The following is a 27,244-nucleotide window of genomic DNA, read 5'->3' as shown; positions in this document are numbered from 1 at the left end:
AAACAAACAAACAAACAAAAAAGCTTTTCACATTAGCCTGTAGCTACTGAAAAGTTCATTCTTTTGTTTAAAGCAGTTTTGCATTTCTTTCAGACTTAGAGAATCATTTAGGTTGGAAAAGACCTTTAAGATCATCAAGTCTAACCCTTAACTTAGCACTGCCAAGTCCACCACTAAACCATGTCCCCAGGCACCACATCTATACATCCTTTAAATACCTCCAGGGATGATGACTCAACCACTTCCCTGGGCAGCCTGTTCCAAGGCTTGACCACTCTTTTGGTGAAGAAATGTTTCCTGATATCCAATGTAAACCTCCCCTGGCGCAACTTGAGGCCATTTCCTCTCGTCCTATCGCTTGTTACTTGGGAGAAGAGACCAACACCCACCTCGCTACAACCTCCCTTCAGGCAGTTGTAGAGAGCAATGAGGTCTCCCCTCAGCCTCCTCTTCTCCAGGCTAAACAGTCCCAGTTCCCTCAGCTGCTCCTCGTAAGACTTGTGCTCTAGACCCTTCACCAGCTTTGTTGCCCTTCTTTGGACACTTGTTCTTTTAAGTTTTCTGAAAAATAACTTCTGAATTTAAATAACAAAGAGAAAACAAAGGACTTGTTTTTCCTGCAAAAAAAAAAATCTAACTTCTAATCACATTTTAAAAAAAAAAAAAAAAGAGAAGTAAGAAACCTATCAGTACAAACTATATTCCATAATCCTAGATGTAATGGCAGGTTTATTTATAGGAAATATTCTGTCTGTGTGTGCAGTAAAAAGCAATTTCTTTGTTGTTGTTTTTAACAAATGAAACATCATTAAAGCAATTTATACAGATTAGAAGTATTCAGCAGAAAAAGGGGCACACTAGATGTGGCTTAATTTATAAAATACTTCAACGCCATTCTTTTATTTCTTCTTAAATCATTTAAAGTTATTCTACAGGTAAGCAATACCTCTATGGAAAACAAGAATAAGTCATTTCACATGGATATTTTCCTAATAGCACTAACAGAAAAAAACTAAATGACAGTTCATTATTAGCTTTAACTGTCTGGTTTTATGAGCTCTTTCATAATTTTTGCCATCAAAACCACACAGGACACCACTGCATAAAAGACTGGGAGAAGGAAGCAGTATGCATCCAGGAAAACCCAAAGTATAATGTAACGCAATCAGTTAAACTTCAGAATTTAGGAACTGCTCCCTTCGGTACTAACTAATTGACTATTTTTATTTTGTGCAAAATTAGCTCTAAAAGCCTGGCTACAACATTCAAATTGTTTACTACCCCACCCCCCCAAATCAATTAATTTGATCAGAACAGCAGACCAGAGGCTACAATATATAATTAGCTATGTAATCTATTGTGACTAAACTAGCTTTATTCCAGTCCATTCAAGTGTGGATAATCTGAAGAATCCTTTCTGTATTTCATGTTATAGCTAAAATAACACTGATAAAGTAGTTTATCAAAGACAGTTTCAGTGCTTTGTTATTCAACAAAACTAGGAAAGCATTCAAATTATCCAGGATGTCATCATTACTTTAACATATTTTTGCAAAGTAGTTATAAAATTGGAATTAATTGCTTCAGGATCCATGGATATGAGCATTTCTGTTTACCGAGACACACAGCAGTAAGTTTCTGAGGATTTATTGAAAGTTTCCATTTTTTATGGCATAGTCTCAACGTTACACATTATCCTATACCAGAATCTCTGTGGGATCATAGAGAAATACAGCCTACGCTTACGTAGCAGGGGGTGTGCGCCGGGAGACGTACGTTATAAAAAAACTCCCCCATTTCCTAACATTTGAGGAACTACCATTCACAGTAAAATTTCTTAACAGAAGTAAAATATCTTAGACACCGAGGTATACCAAGAAAAATGGACAGTGTGAGAACAAGTACAAATACAAAAGTTGATAACAGAGTAAATTAGTCCTCCCATTCATCAGCTTAACCATGAAAATCCTGAATCCTATCTCTCAGTCATAGCTCTCAACAGTTCTACAAAAGCATCTTCAAAACTAAACTAGCATTATTGAGTACTATGAATTACAAATTCCATAAGGGTACTTCTCTCATAGCACATTTAATTCCTCCACATCCCAGCTCCTGGTAGTCCCTTCGTGTTTCAAGAGTTACTTATTACTTGCTGCGAGGCAGAGAAAGAAATAATAATCTAGGAATCATTCTCCTTGTTCATGTCCTCTCGTGCTCTTCAGATTGCAGTCACTCTCTTCTCTCATGACCATTCCATGTTTAGTTTTCAATTGCCCAAAATGTCATCATCATCAAAAAACCCTCAACCTATTGAGGTGGTGCCTGTGTCACATGATCTTTCCAGCAAGTGACTGCTCTTTTGTAGCACAGTAATGATGACTGCTAAGAAAGGAAGCAAATTTGAGACTGCACGTGCAGACAAATGGTGCTTTGAATGCAAGAACCTTAAGTCTTTTGTGTGCAAGAGTGACATAGAATATAAGTTCAGAACAAAACCCTGCTGTGACATTCAAAAGCATACAATCCCTTTGTAAAAGTTTCAGGTTGTCTTGAAAGCAAGCAGGATCCCTCATTTCTTGTTCCTCCTCAAAAGCTGCTGCATAATTTCTCTTCTAATAATCAGAAACCTTTAGTTTCCATTTTAAATATATTTGGAGCAAAATCTTGTCAAAATAATTCAAAAGCTTCATGCCCTGAGAAACACCCTAAAAACCAAATAATTACAACTCACAACAACAACAATATTAGTAATTCAGGTAAAGATCAGAACACATGCACAAAAGAAGGCTCTACCTGTCAGTTAGCCATGTTGTCATTCTTTAAGTAAAAGAAATCAGCATAAGACTCTTACCATCATTTTTTCAAACAGCGCTATGATTTCTCTTTCTGACAGGGGTTTTGGAGCAAAATCCTCTGCATCCATAGGTGTGGATGACCAATCTGTAGAATGTGACTGCTTCATATGTGGCAGAGGAGGTCTTTCCTTTTTACTTCCTGGAATTCTTATACTGGCAAATCTATCCAACTGAAAACAGAAAAGGTATAATATATCACATACTGTTTCCATTCTGTGAAACCCTAATTAAGATGAGTGTTCTTGGAAGCTAAACAGCCTTATTTTTCTGTGGCAACTTGCCTGTTATTTAACTATCTTATTTTAAAGAGTTTTCGTAAAGATACATATAACGGTCAGTTGCCTTAGTACTTGAGTTAACAGACCAGAATCCCATTACGTTATGGAGAAATCATGCAGAACATGAGAATTTTATGGAAAGTTTGGAGGAAAAGATATCTACAAAACCAATTTATGAAGAGTTCTTCCCAACCATTACACGCAGAATACGAAAAAGCAGGCTTATTTACCAAAAGCATAGTTTTAAAATGTTTTTTGTTACTCTCAAACAGCTGTACTCCTGACATTGTAACAGAATATACAGATATACAAATAAACTACTTTTTATTAAAAGACAAGTTAGCATAACTAAGACACTGTTCTATTTATTTATTATTTGGATTACGTTATCCAAAACTTAGTGCCTTTCTGTGCTCCAGTTATTTAGAAATTCATTTAGAAGAAGCATAAAAACCACCAGCTCCTTTATTAAAGTTAAGTAGGATACACTCATGGTTTCATGAATAATCCTTAGGACTTATCACCAACACAAGACAATCACTCTGACTTTATAAAGATTTCAAAAGCCTTTCAAAAGCCAAAAAAACTTCTTTGGAAAAGTGGTTTGGGTTGTGTTGTTTTTTTTTTTTACTGGTTAGATATCTATCAACTTTTCCATAAAGACTTACTAAGTGAAATTTTAAACATTTTCATTGTTAGAGCTTGTGTGTTTTAATGTACATGGGCAAGGACCCACAGAACACAAAAGCAGCTGACGTACTCCATGAGATGCGCTAAATCTTAATTATCTTTGTAGCAGCTTTTTGAACAGATGTGAACAGAAATATTATACTTGTCAACACAGAAGAAAGTTACGGTAGCATTTGATGCATAAGAGATTTTGGACAAGATTTCAATGATATCAGTAGATTTACACCTTTGAAATGCTATGGAAAAATATTCTGAGGCTTCAATATATCTCAAGATAAGTATCTTGAGATATCACTTAATAAGTACATCAAAGTTATTAAACTAAATGACAAGTAAAGTTATTATAGTGTCTGTGGAATTAAGATCAGAGAGAGCAAAGAAAATTAGTAGCAAAAATTGGATACAAGTGTTCCACTCTAGTCAGAGCAAGAATTGACATCCATGAAGAGAGGTTTAGAGGAAAAACAAAAAGAGACTTCAATTCTTCCTGTTCAAAATTGAAAAGGAGCAGTTTTTGGAACGTAGAAATAGATTGTAAGCCACTCACATACAGATGGTTGTAGAACATGCAAAAGCGGAAAATTAATATGGCATAAACATAAAAGAGCTCAGCATGGATGATGGGGCCCTTCAGTGTCACATCAAACCAGTAGGGAATGAGGAAAGCACACTCTATGGGAATAATTACATAGGCAAGACCCAGGAAGAAAGAGAATGCAACAAAAGCAAAAGTGAGGGTAACATCATTGAAAGTTAAGTATAGAGTCATCAGTGGCAAAAACCATCTTGACCAGACATCAATTTCCCTTCCTATCTTTAAAAATCAGAAGTCTATGTCAAGCCGGGGAGGGGGGGGGGAGGGAGTGAAGGCAGATGGCAAACCGCAATGACTAGACTGGAATCTTAAAAAAAATACATTGTATGAGATTTTTCTCCTCAAACAATGGCTTTCAGAGAGCACTGATGAAAGGCAGCACACCTGCTCCAAAGAATGTTAGCCAGTAGGTCCTCCATGTCCCACTGTTCACTATAAAGTGCATAACCTAAGAAACAAACCATTGTATTTGACGATTCTTCGTACGCAGACTTGAAGGATGGATAGAGGGAAGGCACTTCGGCTGAAATAACAGATTTCAGCCCATGGTTCAGTCAGCAGAGAATTGACTAAATTAGGTTTAAGAGAGGTGTGCCCTACACCCCTTGCCCATCTCTCCTGAAAAATCTCAGCCCCTTCCTTACAGTCCGTGTTCCCCAAGTATCCCCTCTTCCTTCCCCTGCTCTACACAGCAGCAATAGCAGTTCTGGCCAGACAGAACCACCCTAGTCTCTGCCATGAAATACCCCATGCAGTCCCAGAGCTACTCTTGCTGCACTAGGAACAGGCAGCACCAGTTCAGGGATGAGAGCCAGTTGATCCTTGAAAAGGAGTATTTCACTGCCATTCACTTGTTCACGTTTTCAGTTTATGCTTTGTTTTTAAGCTCCTCTTGAATGTTAGACGGTACAGTAGATGTTTTGCAACATTACAGATTAGGCCATAACATTCATATTCCCCATATTCACCAAATCCTATACTACTTGTCCCAGAGGAGGCAAGCACACTCTTGGAAAACATTTGATCAAGCAGAATATGTAAGACAAAGTGAGATACTAGGATTATAAGCACATTTAAACATGTGTCAAACAAATTACTTTAAATAATTTAAAACAATGCAGCCTAAAAATCAGATTTCCGTAGATTAAAAAAAAGGAAATTCACAACAAGACCTGCACAGCAGTACAGTGTATTCTACATACACTTCTCTTTTGAATTATACATTGATAGTGCTTCAAAAAAGTTAATGCCTCTCAATATTCCATACATGTGAATAATTTCATGGTCCACAGAATGCACTATACAGAAAGAATAGAAATTTCATTGCTTGGTTGTAATGAAATCTACCACTGATGCTGCTGGCGATCTAAGTGCATAGAGGAGGAAATGGCAAAAATATAGTTCAATAATCTTCCATGTTACATCAAAAACATTTTAAATCAGCCTAATCAATGGGGAATATCTAAAGTCAGCTTTGATACAAAGCGTCACTACAGTTTAAAGCTGGTTTGACCTTCTATCTTTTCTAAAGATGTCTGCCATTTTTTTGTCTTTGTTTTACCAATAAATACATACAGACCCATACAGGAACAGTGCTTTAGGACAATAATTTCCTGAAAGGGACAAACTTTTCCCTTAAGGTCTTTGTTGGGCCAACATTAAAATTAAACAAAGAATAAACAGTGTTTCATATGGTCTTGACACAAAGTATTTCCACAGTCAAGTCTCTTCAAAATTCTCCAAACTAATACCTGTTTTGATACACTGATGGAACTCAGAGTAGATTATCCAGAGTTAAGAATTCAAAGGCAATAAGGAGTGAGAACAAAATAAGAGTGCATTTAACTACTTCTGGACACTTAAAGGAGAAAGCTAGAATTTTTTTAATATACTATACAAAAACATAACAGGGAATCTCTAACCAGCTCATTAATTCAAACAACAATGTACAATGTATTCTTATCATCATAGCACAGTGTTATCAAAGATGAGGAAAACTGTATTTCAGATACATAATCTAAAAAGAAACAATTGTAAAATGATTAAACACTGAGTACAAAAAGACTGCAGAAATATTCATTAAAAACGATTCTCTTCTAAATTCTAAAAAAAATGAACTGCCCATGTAACCACAATGTAGGCTGCATAGTGGTCTTAAGTTTAAAAGTTATATGATATTGAAAGGAGAAGTGAAAGTAACTAAAAAGCAAAGTTAACTTTGGAAAGGAAAAAAGGTTGAAGGTAGGAAGTATTTTCTATCTGAAGGTAAGCATAATTCTAGAAAAAATGCAGATACAGCACTATTTTGTTAGCAAAAACTAACCAAGACAGTCCTAAGTCTTTTTTGGTCAAACGGCAGAGCTTTTGGCCTGGTTAGTTTTGTTGTTGTTGTTGTTTTTTGTTTGTTTGTTTTCTTTTTTTAAGGTGGGAGAAAAGAGGAAGAGGAGGGAAAAGATAAACAAAAATTAACTAGGACAGCAGAGAAGCTATTAAAGATATAATTCACACAGTTCTCATTCCTAAGACTAGATCCCCCAGCATGAAAGGCATGAGGAGTCTTTTCTCATAAACTTGAATTTAAAGCAATGAGTTGTTTTCATATATTTTATCTTTTATGTCTTTATGCCTCCTGTCGCCAGACTGGAACATCTATAAAGCCATGTACTTTACTCTGCCAGTTCGCATTCTCCATGAGACAAAAACGGCAAAGCAACTGAAACAAATCTTAACGTCAGAACTGAAACACAGTGAAAAATAAACCATGATTTTCACATGAACATGAGTTACCATGAGACTGCTTTTCAGTAGCATTTTACATTTACCAGCCTGAAGGTTCTCAGGGAGCCTTGGTAGAAACTCTATTGTTGTGGCCCCCTTGCACTGTAGTAGAGTTTAAAACTGTCTTACAGCAGTGTTTCTTCCACTGCTCTGCTCCGTCACAAAGCTCTGCGAAACCACAGCTTCCGAAGTACGGCAACCAAACCCTACTGACAAGCTCTAACAGCATATGAGCTGTTACTGTATGTACACAGTAACAGTGCTAACAGCATCTGCACAGGGAAAAGTTGTCTCAATAATCATTTGGCAGACAAGATATGTGAGTGAATAATGAAGTTCTCACATGACTTTAAATGTAAAAAATTGTGCACACAGTGCCAAAAAGATCTGAGCTGCGCTTTTTTATTACTAGTAGTACAAGAAAATGTGATCGCTTATTTCAAAGGCGGTATCGTCAGAGCAATATTCAAATCCCATAGGGATTTAATTTCTAATGAATATTTTTAAACACAGCCACATTAAAGAAATTACTTGAAAGAAAGCAACTGACACAGGTAGGACATATCAAAAGTTTTCTTCAACGGCCATTATCTGTATGAAGGGCAAGAGGAAAGGAGATGCATGCAGTGGGATCAAGATTAAAGGAAAGGACTGTCTCTTAAGGCTATGAGCTAAAAAGCCCATCTGCACACAAACAAAAGAGCACAGAAAGACAACGGTGGGTGGCAGAATCCAAATAATACTTTCACCTGTCTCTTCCCAAACTCATCACAGGAGCCATTAGCCCATCAAAGGCTTATCTTCACAAGCCCAGATGAACACAGAGGCACAATAGCAGGTGGGAGGAACCCAAATTATCGATTCAGAGGAAGGGACCTGCTGTCCGGGCTCCTCCCAAGGCTATCCCAGCAAAGCCTCTGCCCCATGGTCCAGGTCTGACACCTACCCCATGAGTCAACATGATCAGCTCTCCAGAGTGCCTTTCAGATTGAGGGGTGTTACTGCTTAGGGGTATAAGACGTATTATGGGATGAAGGGGAAAAACATTTTGGGATTGTGCAAGACTTATTTTGCGATGTTTAAGGGAAGAACCAAAGGCAGGGAAAAGAATGGATCTCAGTGATTTGGAGAGGAACAAGCATGAGAAAATGATAAGGGGATAAATAGGGCCAGTTGTGTGTAAAAAGTTTGCTAGTTGGTACACTTGTCTGGCCATGCGCTGTACCCAGCCAGCACAGTCAGTCCTACTTTATGAAATTCTATTTCCAACTATTTTCCTGGCTGAGATGCTCTACTTTGTGTGCATATGTGCATATGGAGGCCTCTGTGTCAGCCACAGGATCAGACCACGAGTCAGAGGGACCACATACCAGCAACTGGAGAGACCAGCATGAGTGAACTTAAGTACCTGAGTTAGGACCTCGGTTGTGTCCATGGTGCCAGCAACTATACTGAGTGAGGGTAGTGAGCGAATGATCACTAGCAACTATCAAGCTGGACTAGACGGTGAGAAGGTGAAGTAGCCTGAGAGCAGGGGAATATGTACTTGCAAGAGCAAGAGGACAGGAGGAGCTGGCTAGAGGAGGGATAACGGAAGTTCTGGATAGCTGCCAGAGAGACCATAGGTTTGGAGGTGGGGTAGGGGGTCAACTGGGAAATGCACCTGTGTCTGTGCACGAGAGTCTCTAAGGGGTGGCCACTGGGGGAGTTTGCTTCTACAGGGGTGAGAGGAATCCTGGCCAACTGATGGGAGATGTTTGTCTCTGTGTGCATGTCTGTGTTTCTCAAGACAAGGCCACAAGGGGAGCCCCACCAGCTGCCAAAGAGCTCCGTGTGTGTACGTGCACACGTACACGTGTCTCTTCTTTAGAGAAGAGGTCTTTATCGGCAGCTGGAGTGAGCCTGCAGCCTCAAAGTCTCATGTGACCCAGGTGCCAGCCACAGTGCAGTCTAGGATCTGGGGGCCAGCAACCAGCTCCCTCTAGGTGAGCCCACCTACTGGAGGGATTCACACTGTATGTTTCCCACTAATGGATCTTCATCAGCCAGAGAGTGTAACAGGGAACTTCCAGTGTAACTGAAAGAGTGGTCAAGCCTTGGAACAGGCTGCCCAGGGAAGTGGTTGAGTCACCATCCCTGGAAGTATTTAAAAGACGTGTAGATAAGGCACTTAGGGACATGGTGTAGTGGGCATGGTGTGTTGGGTTGACGGTTGGACTCGATGATCTTAGAGGTTTTTTCCAACCTTAATGATTCTATGATTCTATGATTCTAGGATGACACGCATGGTGCTGTTTGTGTTGATCTGTGTGGCCTGCCATGCATACACATACATGTTGCATGCATGTGTTTGTGCAGGTGCCTACTGGGAATACATGCTCAGCCTTGCTACTGGTTGGACCTGCAGGGCATGGAGCTACAGCAGCCTTGCCCCTGGTGTGTTACAGTATTAATTCTCCCCCTTACATTTTCCTTCCCTCACAGAACGAAGGATTTATTTTACCAACAGTGCTCACACATTCATAGCCACCTTGCCAGTAAGATCAGATATTCTTAGCATTGGAACAATTTTTGCTACTTAAAATACTAGAATCATTCACAGAGTCATTTAGGTGAGACAAGACTCTTAAGATCATCGAGTCCAAATGGGCTTAAAGCCCACAAATCTGCTATCAAGCATTATACGATGATGTCCTTCACTGTTTGAAACTATTAATGATATTCTAGACATTCTCAAAATATGTAGAAAGACAGAATACATAGTACTAAGGAAAGATATAAAATGACAAGTCTAGATAAGCAGCATTCACCCCCTCAGCGTTGATTTCGGACTGACTGCAAATTGGGTATCAGAATTTGAATCACTGATAGCAAGAATAACAGCTATAAGAGCCAAAATGAAGCAACCATCAAAGGATGAATGGCGAAGTTTTATTTAGTTCTTATTTCATAGGCTCTCTATTATTCCACTGAGAGCCTGTGAAACAAAAAAGTGATTTTATGCACACACCATGGACCTGAAAATCAAAGTTACAAAGAGATCCATAATACAAACCTTCTGGCTCATTACACCTTCTGATCAGGTCCCTAGAAAGTACATCTATTTGTGCTCTCATTTTGATCTTAGTGAAGACGTCTTATACCATTCTCTGTAAGACAATAGTATTGAACTTACATACTTCATAATGCAGGAATCAATGGATTAGTTATTGCTAGACTAATTGCTGGCTCAACAGCTTATCAAGACGTCACCCCCTAACAGAGCTGCTGTGCATGTAAGAATGAAAGGTATTATTTCGCTGCCATCCTGCCTCCCTCATCTTCTCCCACCCCCTTAATTAACACATCAGATCATCTATTGCTATATTAAGAAATTCCTCAAAAATAAAATCCAACACATGCATGTGTAACCACATTCATGATCACGGAAAGAATTCCCTTGTTCTGCCAATGCTTCGCTCCAGCCTTGATTTAATGCCTTTCTCAGGAACAGAGGACAGCCAGTCAGATGAGAATGGGACATCTATGGAAAAACCTGATGGCATCAGCTACTATTGAGGGAACAAGACTTGCTAAGGGAATTCTCACAGGACTATCCATCTTTGAGGCTGTTAACAACCGGAGGTCATGTTTAACACAAAACTGATATATGCAGGATGCCTTGTCAGCCAATAAATTCAGTATCATTCTTATAAACACAGATGCTCTATTTAAAAGCAGAGTTTTAATTGCTTTATATTGTTAAATTTGAACTGAATGTAAAAAACAAATACCACAATAGATTCTCAATCATATTTTACTTCAAGTTATTGTTGTAACTCAAAACTGTGGTGCTTACATTCAGTTTCCAGTTAATTGAACAATTTAGGTTGAAGGTGATTAACCATTTGCAGACAATAACTCCTAAAATAACCCAAACAGGAGAAAACAGTTATTTTCTGAGGAATGCTACTAACACCTCTGCTTTGTGAATGTTCTGGGAACGAACAAATGAAGCTGAATCAACTGGCATGGCTGGTCTTATTTACAATCACAGAGAGGAAGTGGGTAGGGAATAAGGGAAATGATTCAGCAGCAGAGGTTACCTACATCAAGGACAGAACATTACATCAACTGGGTCTTACCTTTCTTCTCCATATCCAGGCTGAAGCCCTCAGACCCAAACAGACAATGGAACAATAAGCACACCAGAAAAAAAGAATAAATACTAGGAGGGTTTTGTAGAACAACTTCCAACAGTGTTTAATGAACTTCTACTGAGACAATTTGGACTATGAATATTGGCATCAATGCAACTTGACTAACAACAGCGGTTTATTGTATACAGATTAGATTCATAAAATGAGACTAAAAATTTATTTTTGACTTTGCATATAAAGTGTGTTTCCTACTGCCCATTATTTAGAGCAAAAGCTTGCGTGCAACATCTTGTAGGTCTCCAAAGTTAAAAGTTACTATGCACACTGTCCACATATCTAGCCAGGAGGATTTTATCTAAAAAAGGATGCTAATCATACTTAAAGTGGTGGACCTAATCCAATATCTCATCACTGGCTAAGCAACCTAAATTTTGTTAAACACAAACACTAAGAACATAAGCTGTATTTCTTTATAAACACTGTTTAGACTCTACGTACTGCAGTGACTGGACCCCAGCATTTAGAAAAAAAAAGCTGTACCAAATCAGCAGGTAGCAGATGAATTAGTCAGGCTTATGCAGGATATGAAAGTTATGAAAGTGGGCCTGGCATTCCCAACAGCAAAAGGAGTTTACAGCTCAAACATTACCAGAAGTAATGAAAAAAATTCTTAGAAGAATTCACAAAAAAATTATCCTTTTTCAAGGTAAGCAGTAGCACAGTACAATGCCTTTGCTGTGGAAGATACACTTCATGATATACTGAAAAATAAACAAAGAACTAAAGTTCCTTCATCCACCACAGCCTTTGATTCCTTGACTTTTCCATTCTTTTTCATTCTCAGAGACAGGGCTTACCAGATTAGACACGACATGCATTGGTCTGGACCCAGGCTAACATATCGACTCAAGAGCTGCATCATACCATGTGGATTTGAGGTTTCTGGCACTAGCTCTGTGATCCCTGCACTTTGGTTTAGCACAAAGAACAGTAATGCCTGGAACACGTAAAGCATATAAATCATGCAAGTCATGCAAAATCCTCTCACATTAAAGCTGAAGCCAACAGATTTGATGTCCTTGAAACAAGAATAAGAACCACTACCGCATCTCTTCGTATTTCATTTCTCCAGCTGTACAAAGCACATCAATCTACACCAATTTCATAAGACAGAAATGGTAAAATATTATCCTCTGTTATCATCCCAAATCCCTGTACAAAGTTCTGGGATGTTCCTAGAGAAGAAAATTAACCTTAAGGCTCCAGATCAAAATGCTACAAAGTAACGATTGGCTTGGATCTTTGTTTTCTTCACCATACAAACCATTCACTCAAGAAAAGTTTATGGAGTATATATTACTAGAGGATGTCACTGCACTACAGGAAAATCTTTATTGTAAAAGAGTAGGCAACCCAGTATCAGAGAAAAGTCCTGACTACATGAAATGTGTTGTTTGCCACAAATGAGGTATACTACTTCTGATACCTTATTATGAAGGGACAGGATTACAGAATTGTTCTGGTTTAGCCTAGACTGAACAGTCTTCTTTCTTCCCCTCCCCACTCCCATTATCATGAAGAAACATACACATATGGACTATCAAGACACCAATGAAGATCACTAGGCACAATTTAATAGGAGAGTTCTGATATGAAATCTTAATTTCCTGGTGAAAGCATGAAGACAAGAGTATTGCTTATAGCTTTGCTCTTTCTCTAGATGTCCTTCTCACTCTGCCCTATAGATCTGTAGGACAAAAAGTACTGCCACCCTCAATTTTCAAGTTCACATGTTTTTGACTGCCCACTATTTATATACTCAGTAAACACAATTTCACATCTGGAAAGTCTGCTCAAATACTACAGCATAGCTCAATCTCCCAGACATTTTGCCAGTCATTTTAGTCACAGAAGCCAACAGCTCAATCACGCAAGTCTGCTGTAACACCCTGATGTAGACACATGACAAAGACTTAGTAGAACATTAACAACACAGGAAGGAGAATACAAAGTCAAACAAATCCTATGTCTTCATTTGAAATAATTATTATTCTTAGTGGATGAAGAACACACAGGAGAATACCGGTTGCATCAATATATTTCAGTATCTTTGGAAGAAAAAGCAAATCACTGGTTTCCCTTACTTCACGTAAGATCAAAGAAGTTGTTTCCAATGATTCTGAGTCAAAGACCTCTTAACATCTTTTTCCTCCTCGAAGCAGAAGATTAAAAAAAAGTATATTCTTTCTTTGACAGTCAAATTGTTCTACAAGATTAACTTCTTACTATACGAGAAATTCCACTGGTAGCAATAGAGCTTTTAGTAAGAGAAAGACTTGCATAAACCAAGATACACAGAAGAATCCCTTTCATTAGATGACTTCTTATTCCTAAAATGCTCAATCTCCCTGAGATGATTTTACCTTTCTTGAGAGCAAATCATTTAACCAATGGCAGAAAATTAAAAATTACAGAGTTTAGGCCTGTGCACAGTCACATCTTGAATGCATAGAACATATTTCACTCTGAATCTTGTTCCTCTATATACCAGAAGTTATGATGCCTTTCTTATCTTTACAGCAGTTGCTATGAAATCAGTCAACATAAATTTATGTTATAAGGAATTTTAGTATACATTTCATTTTTGTCTACATAAGATATCTTTTTAATAAAATTCTGTTAATATGCAGGTTTTTTAATCTTTATGAGCCCTACAAACCATTTGTTGGAATGTGGAGCACTTGAGATAGAAAACAGACTTGCTTCCACAGTGATCTTGCAGGCAGATAATTTCTCAGATACCTACTTGCCATTCCTCTTTGGAATAAGATTCCTGTCTTCATAGTTTGTAAACAAACAAGCTAAAAGAAGCATGTGTTGATTGTGCAAAAAACAAGGTGTTTCTGAACTTAACACAGATTTGTCACTAAAAGTAAACAACTTTTTTTGTTGTTTTTGATGTCATCAGCATCTCAGGAATAATCCAATACAATTCTAATATTGAAAAGCAGTCTGCATTTCAGACTCTCAAAATATTGCTAATTTACCTAAATTAAAAAAAAAAGTTCCTGGTCACTGTTACACAACACAGTATTTGTAAGAAACAGACTGGGAGTAATAAAATATAAATATTTTATAAAGCCTAATGCAGCAAAGAGTAAGTTAACATGCAAGTGATTGTCCATGAGAAGAAAGGAAATATATTGTTTCATTGAAAGCTACAAAATCAAGTAATCTTAAACCTTCAATTTCTTAATCTTCTCTTACTACAATTTTCTCCCTTGTTTCAAAAGGAATTTGGAGAAAATACCTCTGCCAGTTTTTGTGCTTGGTATGAAATGTCAAAAACACTCTCCTCTGAGCCACGTTTAAGTTGCCTACGACTCAGATACTTAGCATTATTAGCTGTTTCCCAGAATCAAACACAGCAAAACTAAACCAACAGAAAACTCAGATAGAGGGACAAAAAGTGTCAGTTGGAAAGCATACCCTTGTTACAAGATGAAGTCGCAAGTGAACAAAATACCCACCTCTAAAAGCGTATGACACCGCAGCATTTTAAGTTTTGTTTTGTTTTTTAAACTGTTAGCCTTTTACTAAACAGCTGTCATTTCCCTTTTAAAAAAAAAAATATATGTGGACAATTTGGTACTACTTTGCAGGTGACGTTTCTTTAGTCTGTGAAGGGGCCTTCAGTATGCTGTGAGAAATTTAAGGAGCAGCAAAGAAGAAAGAAGATTGCTTACTACAGAGCTATCAGGCTCTTTGTCCTTATTCCAACAAATACAATAAACCTGCTGACTTAAGGTGGCTACCATTACAAGTTAGACAAGTCCAATAGGCTAAAGAAAGGAAAAGTGCAATAAGGCAGCAAGCTAGTCTCTTCAACAAACAAACAGACAAACAAAACAAAAACAAAAAAAACATAAAACCAAACAAACAGCAAGACCTAGTGCATCCAGACTATAAGCCTTACATGACACTACCAAAATTAAGTTATGGTTACCAAAAAATACTTCTGCTTTGAGACAACTGTGAACCTTTCCTCAGCTCTTGAAGACAAAGCACAAGCTTATAGAATCAAGGTCATATTATCAACCCATCAGACTCAAATTTCTTAATAACCATTTCCAGCCTATGAAACTCTGCTGAAGAAATAGCAACAGGCGATTTAAGTCAGTCTAGAAATGATAGGTGGAGGCAATATGCCTAACACTACTATCTTTGCACACCTAGTCAACAATAACCAGACCATTAGTTCCTAAGCTAGGAAGCAGCAGTGTTTCTCAGCACAAGTGTGTTGCACATCCTCCAGCATAAAACTCTCTACATTTAAGCTCTCAGTTATGCACAGAAGTACTTCAGCAAGAACTCTGTATAGCACTGAAGTCATAACAGCTGATCTTTAGATGCCTACAGAACATTACTTCCTAGGTAAAAATCAAAGACTTTGTAGAATGATCCACTTTAAGAAAAACTGTTCTTACCTACAAAAGAATGGTAGAGACAATGAAATAGGTAACTTCAATAGCAAGAAAAAAAATTTGCTTTATGATACAGAATCTCAACTGCTATTCAAGAGACAGATGAAGTTCGAGAAACAGTGTTAGCATGACACTGAATATACTTAACATTGTTTGAAGCATCAATGAGTTTCACAAGCAACTGTTAGTTTGTTAAACATGGTATTTTAAGGTAGCCATGCAGCCTAAGTAACTTTAATATTAAACAAGCAATCACAGATATCTTAACTATACCGCATGTAAGCTGGCACAATTACCTGTGTCAAGCTCATTTAGCCGTGATTAGAGCATACTTCAAAGCCATCCATAGATTTTTGCTACTTGCACCGAGTATGTTACAGATAACTAACAGTTTAGTGAGAGTTTGCCAATTAACTAAATTAACTTCACCATTAAGACAGTTTCTTGTATCAATCAGGTTATTCCTATTGCATTAGCAATAAGGTTATTAGCTTAGCAAAGCCAAGGCAAAACTTAAAGTGTCTTACCACATCATCTGTCAGTGTCTTGATATTTAAGTGCTGTAAATCAAACAGGAAACCAGTCATGTCACAATTGTGCAATTAAAAAAACAACAACAACAAAAAAAGCAAGTGTCAGTTATAGTTACTGTTATTCAAAATAAGATGCAAGTTAAACAGTATTGAATCATGGCACTGGAAATGAAGTAATAATTTCTTGGCAAGTTGTACTTTGTTGGCTTACAGCGGACAGCAAGTTATACAGGGAATACAGTGTAGATTAAAAAAAAAATCTGTAATCTAATCCTTAGACAGAATAATACCAGAAGAATGTAAACCAAGCACAGCTTGAAACAAGTTGTATTTTATTATATTTTATAGCTAAATATACTAGAACAGAAGACCTGCTCATAATTCAGCTACTAGAATTGTGTCTTCTCAAAATGGCTGTGGGGACACCACCAAGGAATCGGTCCAGAGATTTTAAACTCGACAGAAGAACATGGAGTTCCTCAACAGTTCAAAACTATCTGCCAAGCTGCAACACTCAAACAACTAAGACTGTTGACTACTCTCAAGCAATGCCTACATGGCAAGCAGAGCATGAAGTTATGAGTGGAAACTAACATAAGCTTTTATTAGTAGTGACAGCAAAAAAATCTATAGATCACTCGCTGCTGTGTCAAACAACAGTTCCTGAACCAACTCTTTTGCTCTCCACTGCACATTGACAAATGCAAGAAGTGCTAGGATGCACTACAGCTCTTGCACAAAACCGAAGAGCAGCACTGAAGAACATTGGCGACTGATGAGTCAGTGTTGCAGGGATCCCATTTATAGTTTTTATGAAGAGGCTGAGAACAGACTTGGCAGGGAAATGGGAAGAATGTGAAGTCACATACTTAGCAAGAGATAGTCTTACCCTATTCTTAGGCTCCTCTCGCTGCCTAGTATACAAAGCTCAGCAGCAGCTACAGCAATTGTAAATGGCTATATTCAAATTAATCAGATTTGGAAACTCTTGCTTTGTCTTCACCAAGTCAACAATACTTAGGCATCATTACTTTTGACATCTTCTCTGGCTCTTCCCTCCGGACTGAAGAACAATTTGTGTTAAGTCAAATATTATCCCATGATAGCTCTACTCTGAGTATTGTCAAGAAGAAGCATCTGATGTATGGCTATGAAGTTAAAAATAAAAAGCAAGTGAAGTGTGAGGAAAAACTCAGTACTCATACTGTAAGTTCTACCATCAATAATAAAAAAAAATTGGAGCTAGGTCAGTACTGAACTTTTATGACAATCCCATTCCATGTTCTAATAGATGAGGATTTCTAATAAATGAAAACATTTCAATCAAAATATTTCAATCCAGTCAGAAGATTGAAGATCTGTATCCCAGTCTTCCAGTTGGTATTCTCCTGCTGCAGGGACAGATCAAACTTTTGCCCCACACACTGCTATGGAGCTGGGTTTTATTGACTTGTTCTTCCCATTCTGCCAAATAGCTACAAAGACAGCATGAGTGTTAATTTCTGTCATTTGCAAGAGCTCACAACTTTACATTTAGCAAGTTGTTGGTATGATACTTCCATCCTTAAGTGATCAAAACTGCAGGAGAAAACACTAACATATGGTCTTACACTGCAACTTTGTAGCAAAGAACATAAAAATTCATTCCTTTTTCATACAGACGACTTATATCACTAAGCGTTAAGCAACGCACAGATACCATTGTGAAGCTCCTCTAACATGGTAGGAGACTGAGTAATTTGCTTAGAATGAAAATCTTCTGTATTATATGCTTTGAGGTGGAAGTTCGAGATTCATGTCAAAATCACGTACATTCCACTAGACAGACACAGAAAGCACAACATCGGGTTCGCTTCCATTAGGAACAGATGTTGGATGTTCTGCAACTGCTCTGTACAAGACACTGTTGTCATCCATGGAATCAAGGCAATATTTTTCAGATTCAGGTTTTGTTCTTTGAAAAAGGCAAAAGTTAATTGGATAGTTCAAGCCAGCGTTGTATCTTTCAATTAAGCTGTGAAATTCAGCAATGGAATTTACTGTGGTAAAAGGTGAAAAGTTCCCCTTTTTGTATATCAGAACACCTCACTGACCCAGGTCATGTGACTAATTAGTGAAAAGAGACTACCATACAACCAATTAAGGACACCATAATGGTGTAAGAAACTCAATATACAGATATAAGTCTCCTAAGTCTTCAGCTTACTGGCTACCTACAATACAGGCGTTTAAAAATACCAGCATAAGACTTCTTTCAGACAATGTTGTGGGGTCTGGTTCAAAAGTAACTGCTACAAGGAAGTGAACCTTCTTAACCAGCACTCATCTATCAACACTGGTGACATTGTATTTGGAGATTTCTTTATAAAGGAGGAGAAACCCCATGCGAACTACAACCCAATGGTCAGATCTTTTAGCACTCTAATATTAAGGAGCTGAATGACTTGCAGTAAGACATTTCAAAAGATTTATTCTGTGAATTTTATATTATAATACTTCTCAGTCAGAGGAGCTGGTTAAAACATGAGAACTGGGGTGATCTTTTTCCCTTCCCCCTCACCAAGTCCTTCTCTTCTGGCAAGGCTGTACAAAGTAAAACCAGTTGCCAACTTTCCTGGTCTTCTGTAGCATTCAAGGATACAGAGATGTGGAACATTAAATGTGGTCTTAACAAAAAAATTCTTACCACACTGGTTCTTTTAATGGCATTAAATTTAGAGGAATGCTGTGACTCAAGAACAGGAGTATATTTTTACTCTTGCCACGCCAAACAAACACATTTCTAATAAAGGGAAAAAATAACTAGATGACAGTTAGGTAGAGTTGGAGTGCTTTACTACCATAGGAACATATTTTTATTTTCAGGCCTAGATATATCAGTTCACAGAAATAAAACATATTCTGCTCAAGTGAACAGATTGTCTTAAACATAGGCCTGCAAGTAAATAAATCTGGCTTAAGTAATATTCCTGTAATATTCAGTTACTGCTGAAAACATGATACAAGCTTACAGAACACTGCTTTGCAATGGATGAAAATACTAATATGCTATTCTGTGCCTTCCTGAACTACTCCAGAAAAATAAAATTATTGCTTTTGAGAACATAGGAGCTACAGACAAGTATTCCTCTAGTCTGTTTATCATGTAGAAAGTAGATATGCAAAATTGAAAAACAAATTAACAATATTTTAAGTACGTTGACATCCTGTTTTCTAGTCGAAGATATACAAAACCATGAAGAGATTAAGGAGTTAATTAGGGTACTTCAGAAGTCCGGATTTATCGGTAGCACCTACAGTTGGAAAAGCAGAAGTAACACCATTGCTTAGTCTTCAGCTATACAAACACATTTATAAACAATTAACATTTTGAAATTACATTTTCCAGGGTAACTCAGTTTTTACTCTGGGACATGGAGGAAGAGGTCATTGTTTCGCAATTGAGTAGAAGCAGTTTACTCAAAGCTAAGTCACAATTAAAAAGAAGTGTATAGATGTATCATTTTTGAAGAAAGCAAGCAATCTGACATAGAATTACCCCTTATTGAAGATGATGTCCCTCAGGCGTACTAGTAAATAACTGATTTCATTGGACACAGGATATGCACATACATTCAGTGTATGGTATAGTGTTCTTGATAAGCTGTCAAAAGGCCCAATCTCAAAAACATCAAAGATAGTTGAGAGCCTTAGGCAGAAACCAAAAGGCACAATAGGACACAACAGCTGAGGTTCACAACACAGCACAGCAACAAGACGACTACTCACAGAACAGAAAGAGCATTGTGTCTCTTGAAAAGGTCATCTATGATTAAGCCATGTGTGACGCAACTTCTGCACCACCCAGCTAGGGAAAGTAAGCCGAATACTATTTGGCTTCACATATATTCACAGTAAAGCATACAGAAGAGGATGATCTTATGTTGCATATCCAAACAGTAGCACATATTGAAAGTTAATCTGCAAGACAGAGTTTAACAAGTTGAGTCATTGTCTATATAATTACCCCAGTCAACTCTGGGTAGAGACAGTGAAGTGAAGCAAAGAAATGAGAAATGACACTTAATTGGTTCAACAGTACTAGTTTGATCTTTTGTGTCATTACATTTATTTCTCTGTCTTTGTATATGCATATTTATAAAAAAAATTCTATCTAAATGTGGTACAAGCAGTCCAGGCAAACAGGACCAGAATTCAGGAGGATGCTATCTTCTCACATGGGACTCCGGTCTCGTGTCTTTAGCATTTTTTCCACCAGCATGACAGCTCAGTGTGGCCTAGAAACGATGAAGAAAACCGTAGTACAATGTAGGGTATAGTCTGTATCATCTAAAAGTTTTGGCACTCTACCAAAAAGGGCAGCATCTCCATTCTCCACAAATGCTCTTTTCACCATCACATAAGCAGAGAGTGACATGGCTCATCTGACTTTCTGAATGAGAACAGCATGTTTAAAAACAGTATGTTTGGTACTTGAATTCAGATCATGCCTGGCAGAGATAGACATTGTTAGCATGCCATCAGAGAGGCAGACAAATTCTGATTTGTTGATCATAAATGGAACTAGAAGACAGACAAGCACCCAGCCAATACACCCCTGCCAATATGAGAGGAGGTTTAAGCATGCAAAGTAACAGGATCTGAGGCAGCTAAACAAGAATTTCAACATGTATGCCTTGCACCACAATGAAGTACTTCAATTTACAAAAAATAAAAAATCCCACAGCCTGGTATTTAAATCCTTTTTGGATCTTCATTTTTGCCTTCCTTGCAGAAGAAAACAAACAAAACCGCAGATAACACCACCCACCCACCCACCGCACACATGTATAGCTTCTCTGATACATTAAGAAGAGCTTAGAGCCTACATGTAGCTATGAGAAAAGAAAAGAAAAAAAAAAAAAGGAGGGTTTAAGCAAGATGCAATGAGTTTTAGAAGAACTGGCCAACTTAAGCCTGAATGCTGAAACTAGATAAACAAAGACTAAGGATGTACATATAATCACACAATCCCCTCTGTACCTTTTTAAATTAGAAAGTGAGAAAGAACTCGTCACACACTGCCCATTAATTCTATCACCAAAAAGATTCAACACTAGCTGTTTTCTCCCCAAAGGCTATTCTCCAGGAGAAACACAACCAGAAGACTGAAGCAGGGATTGCAAGGAAACTGTAGACTCAGTTAGAAAGATGTAAATTGGATGATTACAGTGGATGCTATTACTTTAGGATCTCCTTTGTCACAATATTCCCTCAGTAACTTTGCTACCTTAGTCTGTAAGTGCAATTTAGAAACTGCTGTATAACCCCACAGCATTTCCTACTTTTAATTTCCAATATACTACTTCAGCATTTATTTAATGGCTTTATTACACTCTCTCTCTCTGTTGCTTGGAAAGCAGTCTGAAAAGCAATCTGGGGCAAAATTATCTTAACAAGACAGTTTCTACACAGTGATATTCTTTAGACATTGATGAGTTAAAACTCAAAATTGGTGCTTAAAGGTAATATTATATAACAAAGTGCTAGAACACAGCACTAAAATTTAGTATCATAACCCACAGTGTTAATTCCTGCCAACAAAAATAACAGCATGAGGAATTTATAATTTTACAAAACTGCAATAAAATGTTTCAGGTAACATCTGTTCAGCCATCATTTCTTTAAAAGGCTAATTTAGATTCAAGGTCTTACATTGCAGCATAACTGCAGCAATAATTCAGTCACTTTGTAATTAAAGATATTGACACAGATCGGTCTTACCTTTCTTCTCTATGCCAGAGAAATGGAAGTGCTTTTGCTCTTAACTACATCTTTCTTTGATTTATAGACACTGTTAAATGCAAGTGTTAATTTGTCTATTTTTAACAGATCGGTGCAAACAAGAAAGTCTTCTTGACTCATATAAATTTTATAAAGAACAATCAAAACCATAACCTGAAAGTCACTAAAGACACATCAATGGTATACTGAAATTAATAGAAACACCTCTAACTTGAGCTAGAAATTGATCTTTTGAGGACTAGTGTCTACAAGATGTAGTCCCAGTAAAGTGCAATTGGAAGTCACGTAATCTAGCACTCACTTTTATGATTTCCAAACATTTCTAAGGAAAAAAAAAAAGAAAAACAACAAGGAGAGGAAGTGGCAAGCAACTTCTTTTTACCCCATCCCTCCCAGCAGATTTCAAGTTTCCTGCTCAGTCAACGTATACACAGAAAGCAGGTATAATCTCTGCCATGCTTCAATTCGTTTCCTCTTTTTACCAAGCCCTAACCCTCAAGAGTGAATGTAAGAGCTTTCAATAAGCTGAAGTACCACAGTACCATAGAGTATCTTTTACCCTTTTAAGAGTCCCACTCTTCCAAAACCTTGGACCTGCTGTACAAAGCCAAGCTGGTATATGCTTCAAAATTAACGATCACTCCTTAATTTTTTTTAAAACGATTCTGTAAAAGAACAGAGAGAACTGAGGACTTACAACTCATTCACTTCTTCTGAGAAGCTAGTTTATTCAGAAATGCTGTACTTCAAGACAACATTTGATTGGGATCAACCACTATAACTGTTTACCCCAAAGACTCTTTCTCCCCCCTCCAAAGGAAGTGGTTTTTAAAAAGAGAGATTTTCCTCCTTCTAAACAAGAATTTCTTTGGGGGGGGGGGAGGGGAAAAGGAGGTACATGTTAACAATGTCAGCTTTGTCAACCAGCAATCCAATTTCACCTCAAGGTTTGTCAGGGAATCAAATTCTTTTTCAGATTAGCATATCTGCTGTGACAGATCAATATGTTGCATTGATTGGAAGGGTCCAACCTGGAACTTATTTTCAAGCCTTTCACACTGAGGAAAATTAGATTAATACAATCTGGATGACTTGAGTTCACTGAATCTAACAGCCAATTTCATCCACGTTTGACAAACGCACAAGAGATCAGAAACATAATTCTGGTGACATGAAGAAATGTGGCACTGTAAGCATCCCAAACACAGAAAAGGCTATAGCCTATATCTAAGACTGGATTACAGAGAATTCAAAGGGGTGAGAGAAGTTTTATGTATTCTGACACAAAACTAATTTAACTAATAAAAGTATATTGAAGATTTATTATGAGAAGAGTTAGACGTGAACAAGCCAACACAGATATACCATCTCCCTCCCAAAATAACAAATCAGTCTTGTAAAACAACAGGAGGTAGACAGGAAGGAGAGTTTACCAATTTTAGATTTAATAGCCAAGTGATAAATATTGTGTATTGCAATATCTTAGGGCAGAAATTTATGAAGCAATAGAAAGAAAAGCGTATGTCATAGTACCCTTCAAGTGAACTACCCCAATCAAAGAAGCTAGTTGATGTCTACAACTATTACAGTAATTCTAACTGTACCACTGTGTATGTTTCTTCACCAGAAATTATTAGCCAGGACAAACCAGGGATTAGAGTCTACAATTCAAAGGTTATAGTAGCTACAGCAGTTCCTTAGGTTTTGAGGCATGGAGCATCCCGCTGCTCTTCAGTAACCGTTACATTCCACAGATCACATTTGTAAACTATAACCCTCACAAAGTTTACACAAAGACAGAGACTCTATTCAAGAAATATTCACCTCTGACTCTTCTTAAGGTCACCCAGTGAGCTAATGGCATACCTAGAACACAATCCAGGTTCGGAGAACTATCATTTGTCAGTCCCCTATCAACACCCCAGGGCAAAATAGAATAGAATAGACTATTTCAGTTGGAAGGGACCTACAACGATCATCTAGTCCAACTGCCTGACCACTTCAGGGCTGACCAAAAGCTAAAGCATGTTGTTAAGGGCATTGGCCGAATGCCTCTTTCTTAAACACTGACAGGCTTGGGGCATCGACCACTGCTCTAGGAAGCCTGTTCCAGTGTTTGACCACCCTCTTGGTAAAGAAATGCTTCCTGATGTCCAGTCTAAACCTCCCCTGGCAAAGTTTTGAACCATTCCCACGCATCCCGTCACTGGATACCAGGGAGAAGAGCTCAGCACCTCCCTCTCCCTCAGGAAGCTGTAGAGAGCAATGAGGTTGTCTCTCAGCCTCCTTTTCTCCAAACTAGACAAGCCCAACGTCCTTAGCCGCTCCTCATAGGACATTCCTTCTAGCCCTTTCACCAGCTTTGTTGACCTCCTCTGGACCCATTCAAGGACCTTCACATCCTTCTGAAATTGTGAGGCCCAGAACTGCACACAGTACTCAAGGTGAGGCCGCACCAATGCTGAATACAGTGGGATAATCACCTCTTTTGACAACTTTTCAAATGCTTTTGAAAGTTGCAGTTTGACAAGGCAGTCTCATGAATTAAGGATATTCTCAGTCATCCCTGCTTAAAGAGTTTCAGAAACTGGGTGCGGGGAACAGGGACAGGACAAAATAAAAAAAAAAAACCACCCACATGATGATCATAAACCGTACAAAGCTAAGTCAGAAACCCAAATTCAACTCCCTTTATTTTCTGTAGCTGGGTCAAAAATCAACACTGTGACCTCAAAAAGCCAGTTAGCTGATGCCCACATCTGCACATGCTCAAAACCACCCTTGCCTAGTCTGGGAAGTCTAGACATACATCAAGCAAGCTCATCTGCACCAAAGAGAAGGCCTTCTTTGACTAAAAAGCCAATCAGATTTCATCTAAGAAAAAAATCTCAGTGGCTTGTTTCCCATATCTGGCAGGGTTATACTCCCTAAAAATTATTGTATTTCTACTTTAACACATGGTTAGGAAAAAAAAAAGTGAATATGATGGCAACATCCTATTTCTGTTTTAACACATGGTTAGGGAAAAAAGTGGAAAATTATTGCAATGTCCTATTTGCATGAGAACTTAGCAGTAGAAGTATCAATAAGAAGTAAAACCTCTTGACTCAGTGCTCTTGTCAGTCTCAAACACACACAAATCCATGTCTCCCACTCATCACAAGAATAATCCAGCCTTCAAGTCATATACTGGTAATCCTGTTCAACCTTTTAGACTGAGCAAACTGTAGAGGTTTTTACTTAGGGATCCCATGCTAGAGCATATCCAGCCATGTCACCTCCATGACTAAAATGCATGCACCTCCAGTACACAGCCTGTCATAAAGACAAGCAAATAGTTCTTGGTCGCAGTTTCATACATGCCCATTCTAACATGCAAAAACAGGCACAAGGACTTGGTTCAAACAGCAATCTGCACAGCCACAATATGCAAAGGATTCCGGGAAACAGGAATGCCAGGAGCAAGTTGTGACTTCCAGAACAGGTTTGGCCAGCCTACAGTTTGATATCGCTTATTGGCTGACTTCAACTAGCTGCATATGAAGTATGGTACACCTTTTTGAACCTGTGCTCAAGTGCCAGACACTCAACTACTGAATATAACACAAAGAAGCCTTAGAATCAAGAATCTACTGTATGTAATTTATTATAGTATTTATTCTGTAAGCATATAATACAGCTCAGAGCAGGTGCGCTCAGAGCCAGCTAAAAGAAGACTAACATATGCATCATCTAAACATGAACATGGTATGCATCTGCTCTGCACGTGGTGGATACAAGGCCTGTAGAATATAAGCTTGTCACAACTTTAATATTTGCAAATTTCATAACGTCCAAACAAAAACTGGCTATTCCTGGGTGCTTTTTGGTTAGAGCAGATCTTATGGACACATTATCTTTTGGACAATTATTAGCTGTTTCAAGTTTTCCAATTTCTTGGCATGCTAGCCAAAATTTTGTAAAAGCAGGTCTAGGGACGAGAACTTTACCATGTCCCTTAAATTCAAAGACTCAGATTTTCACTATACAGTTTACATCACTAAAATAAATAAATTAAAAGAAATCCAGTTCTAGTAAAAGTAACATCTTTTAAGAGCTGAAGGTCTGTTCTGTTCCCCTTACACCTACAGCTCTCAAAGAGCAAGTTAGAAAATAAAGCTTTATGATGAAGAGGAAAGACCTGAAAACATGCTGCAAAACAAAGCCAGGTCCTTTCAGGCCGGCGAGGCGAGGAAGGAAGAGGCGAGCTGGAGCGGGCGGGCTCACACTTCGAAGCCCAGTGGAAGCCGACGGCGGCGTTTCGTAGCCCGCCTATTCCTACCCGGCCCCCGGCGTCTCAGGGGGCTCCAGGTCAGTGGCCGCCCCCGGGGCGGAGGACAGGCCCGCCGCACAGTCGGGCCCCCTCGGCACGCAGCCGGCAGGGAGGAGCCCCGCCGGGCCGGGCAGGGCCGTCGCCAGGCCCGCACCTCAGGCAGCCCCGCCGCAGCCGGCCCCAGTGGGGAGGGGGGGCGGCTTGGGATCGACTCGTACTTACGAATTTGGGCTTCCTGCCGTCCGTCGCCTCCTCGGGGCCGCTGGCACTCCCGGCCCCCGGCGGGCCCTTCCGACGGAGCCCCTTGTTCTCCCGCCCGCCGCGACCCTGCGGCGAGGACGGGGCGCAGTAACGCGGCCGCGGCCGCCGCGGCTCCATGGCCGCACCCGGGAGAGGAGAGGAGGGGAGGGGAGGGGAGAGGAGGGGAGACGAGACCGCTACCCGCAATCGGGCCCAGGCCCGGCGGCCCTGGCCGAGCTGGGCGCCAGCGATTAGCGCGGCTGAGCTGGGTTCGACCGGGCAGGGCGCCGCGGGGGGAGGAGGGGGGCTCAGGGCTAAAGCCGCCGCCGCCGCCTCAACGCAGCAAAGGATTTAGCGAGGAGCCTCTAATCCCAGCAGCGGCCGCCGCCGCCCGCGCCCCACGGCTGCCCGCGGCCGCGACACCGCCACGCCGGAGCGCGGGGAGGGGAAGAGGGGCAGGGGCGCGCGCTGCTAACGGCCGCTCCCCGGCGCCTGTCAGAGCCCAGGAATGTCCCGCCGTCCGAATCGTCCCGCCACTGCCGGTCCCGCCTCCGGC

The 27,244-nt window shown here is 39.2% G+C and overlaps 1 protein-coding gene across 1 annotated transcript in view; it reads right to left on the bottom strand.

Annotated features, from left to right (window-relative positions):
* DIAPH3 (diaphanous related formin 3) overlaps window positions 1-27,214 on the bottom strand; it is a 247,827-nt gene extending 220,613 nt beyond the window's left edge. The window contains exons 1-3 of the mRNA XM_075139146.1: window positions 26,671-27,214; window positions 16,347-16,379; window positions 2,852-3,025 (exon numbers count right to left, since the gene is read on the bottom strand). Coding sequence (XP_074995247.1) covers window positions 2,852-3,025; window positions 16,347-16,379; window positions 26,671-26,826 — 363 coding nt within the window. The 5' untranslated portion in view covers window positions 26,827-27,214. The remainder of the gene's footprint in view (window positions 1-2,851; window positions 3,026-16,346; window positions 16,380-26,670) is intronic.
* Between the last annotated feature and the right edge of the window lie 30 nt (window positions 27,215-27,244).

Source organism: Calonectris borealis, chromosome 1 (assembly GCF_964195595.1).
Source record: "Calonectris borealis chromosome 1, bCalBor7.hap1.2, whole genome shotgun sequence".
Lineage (NCBI taxonomy): Eukaryota > Metazoa > Chordata > Aves > Procellariiformes > Procellariidae > Calonectris > Calonectris borealis.
The sequence above is the reverse complement of the archived record's forward strand: the minus strand, read 5'-3'. Positions and strand labels throughout refer to the sequence as shown.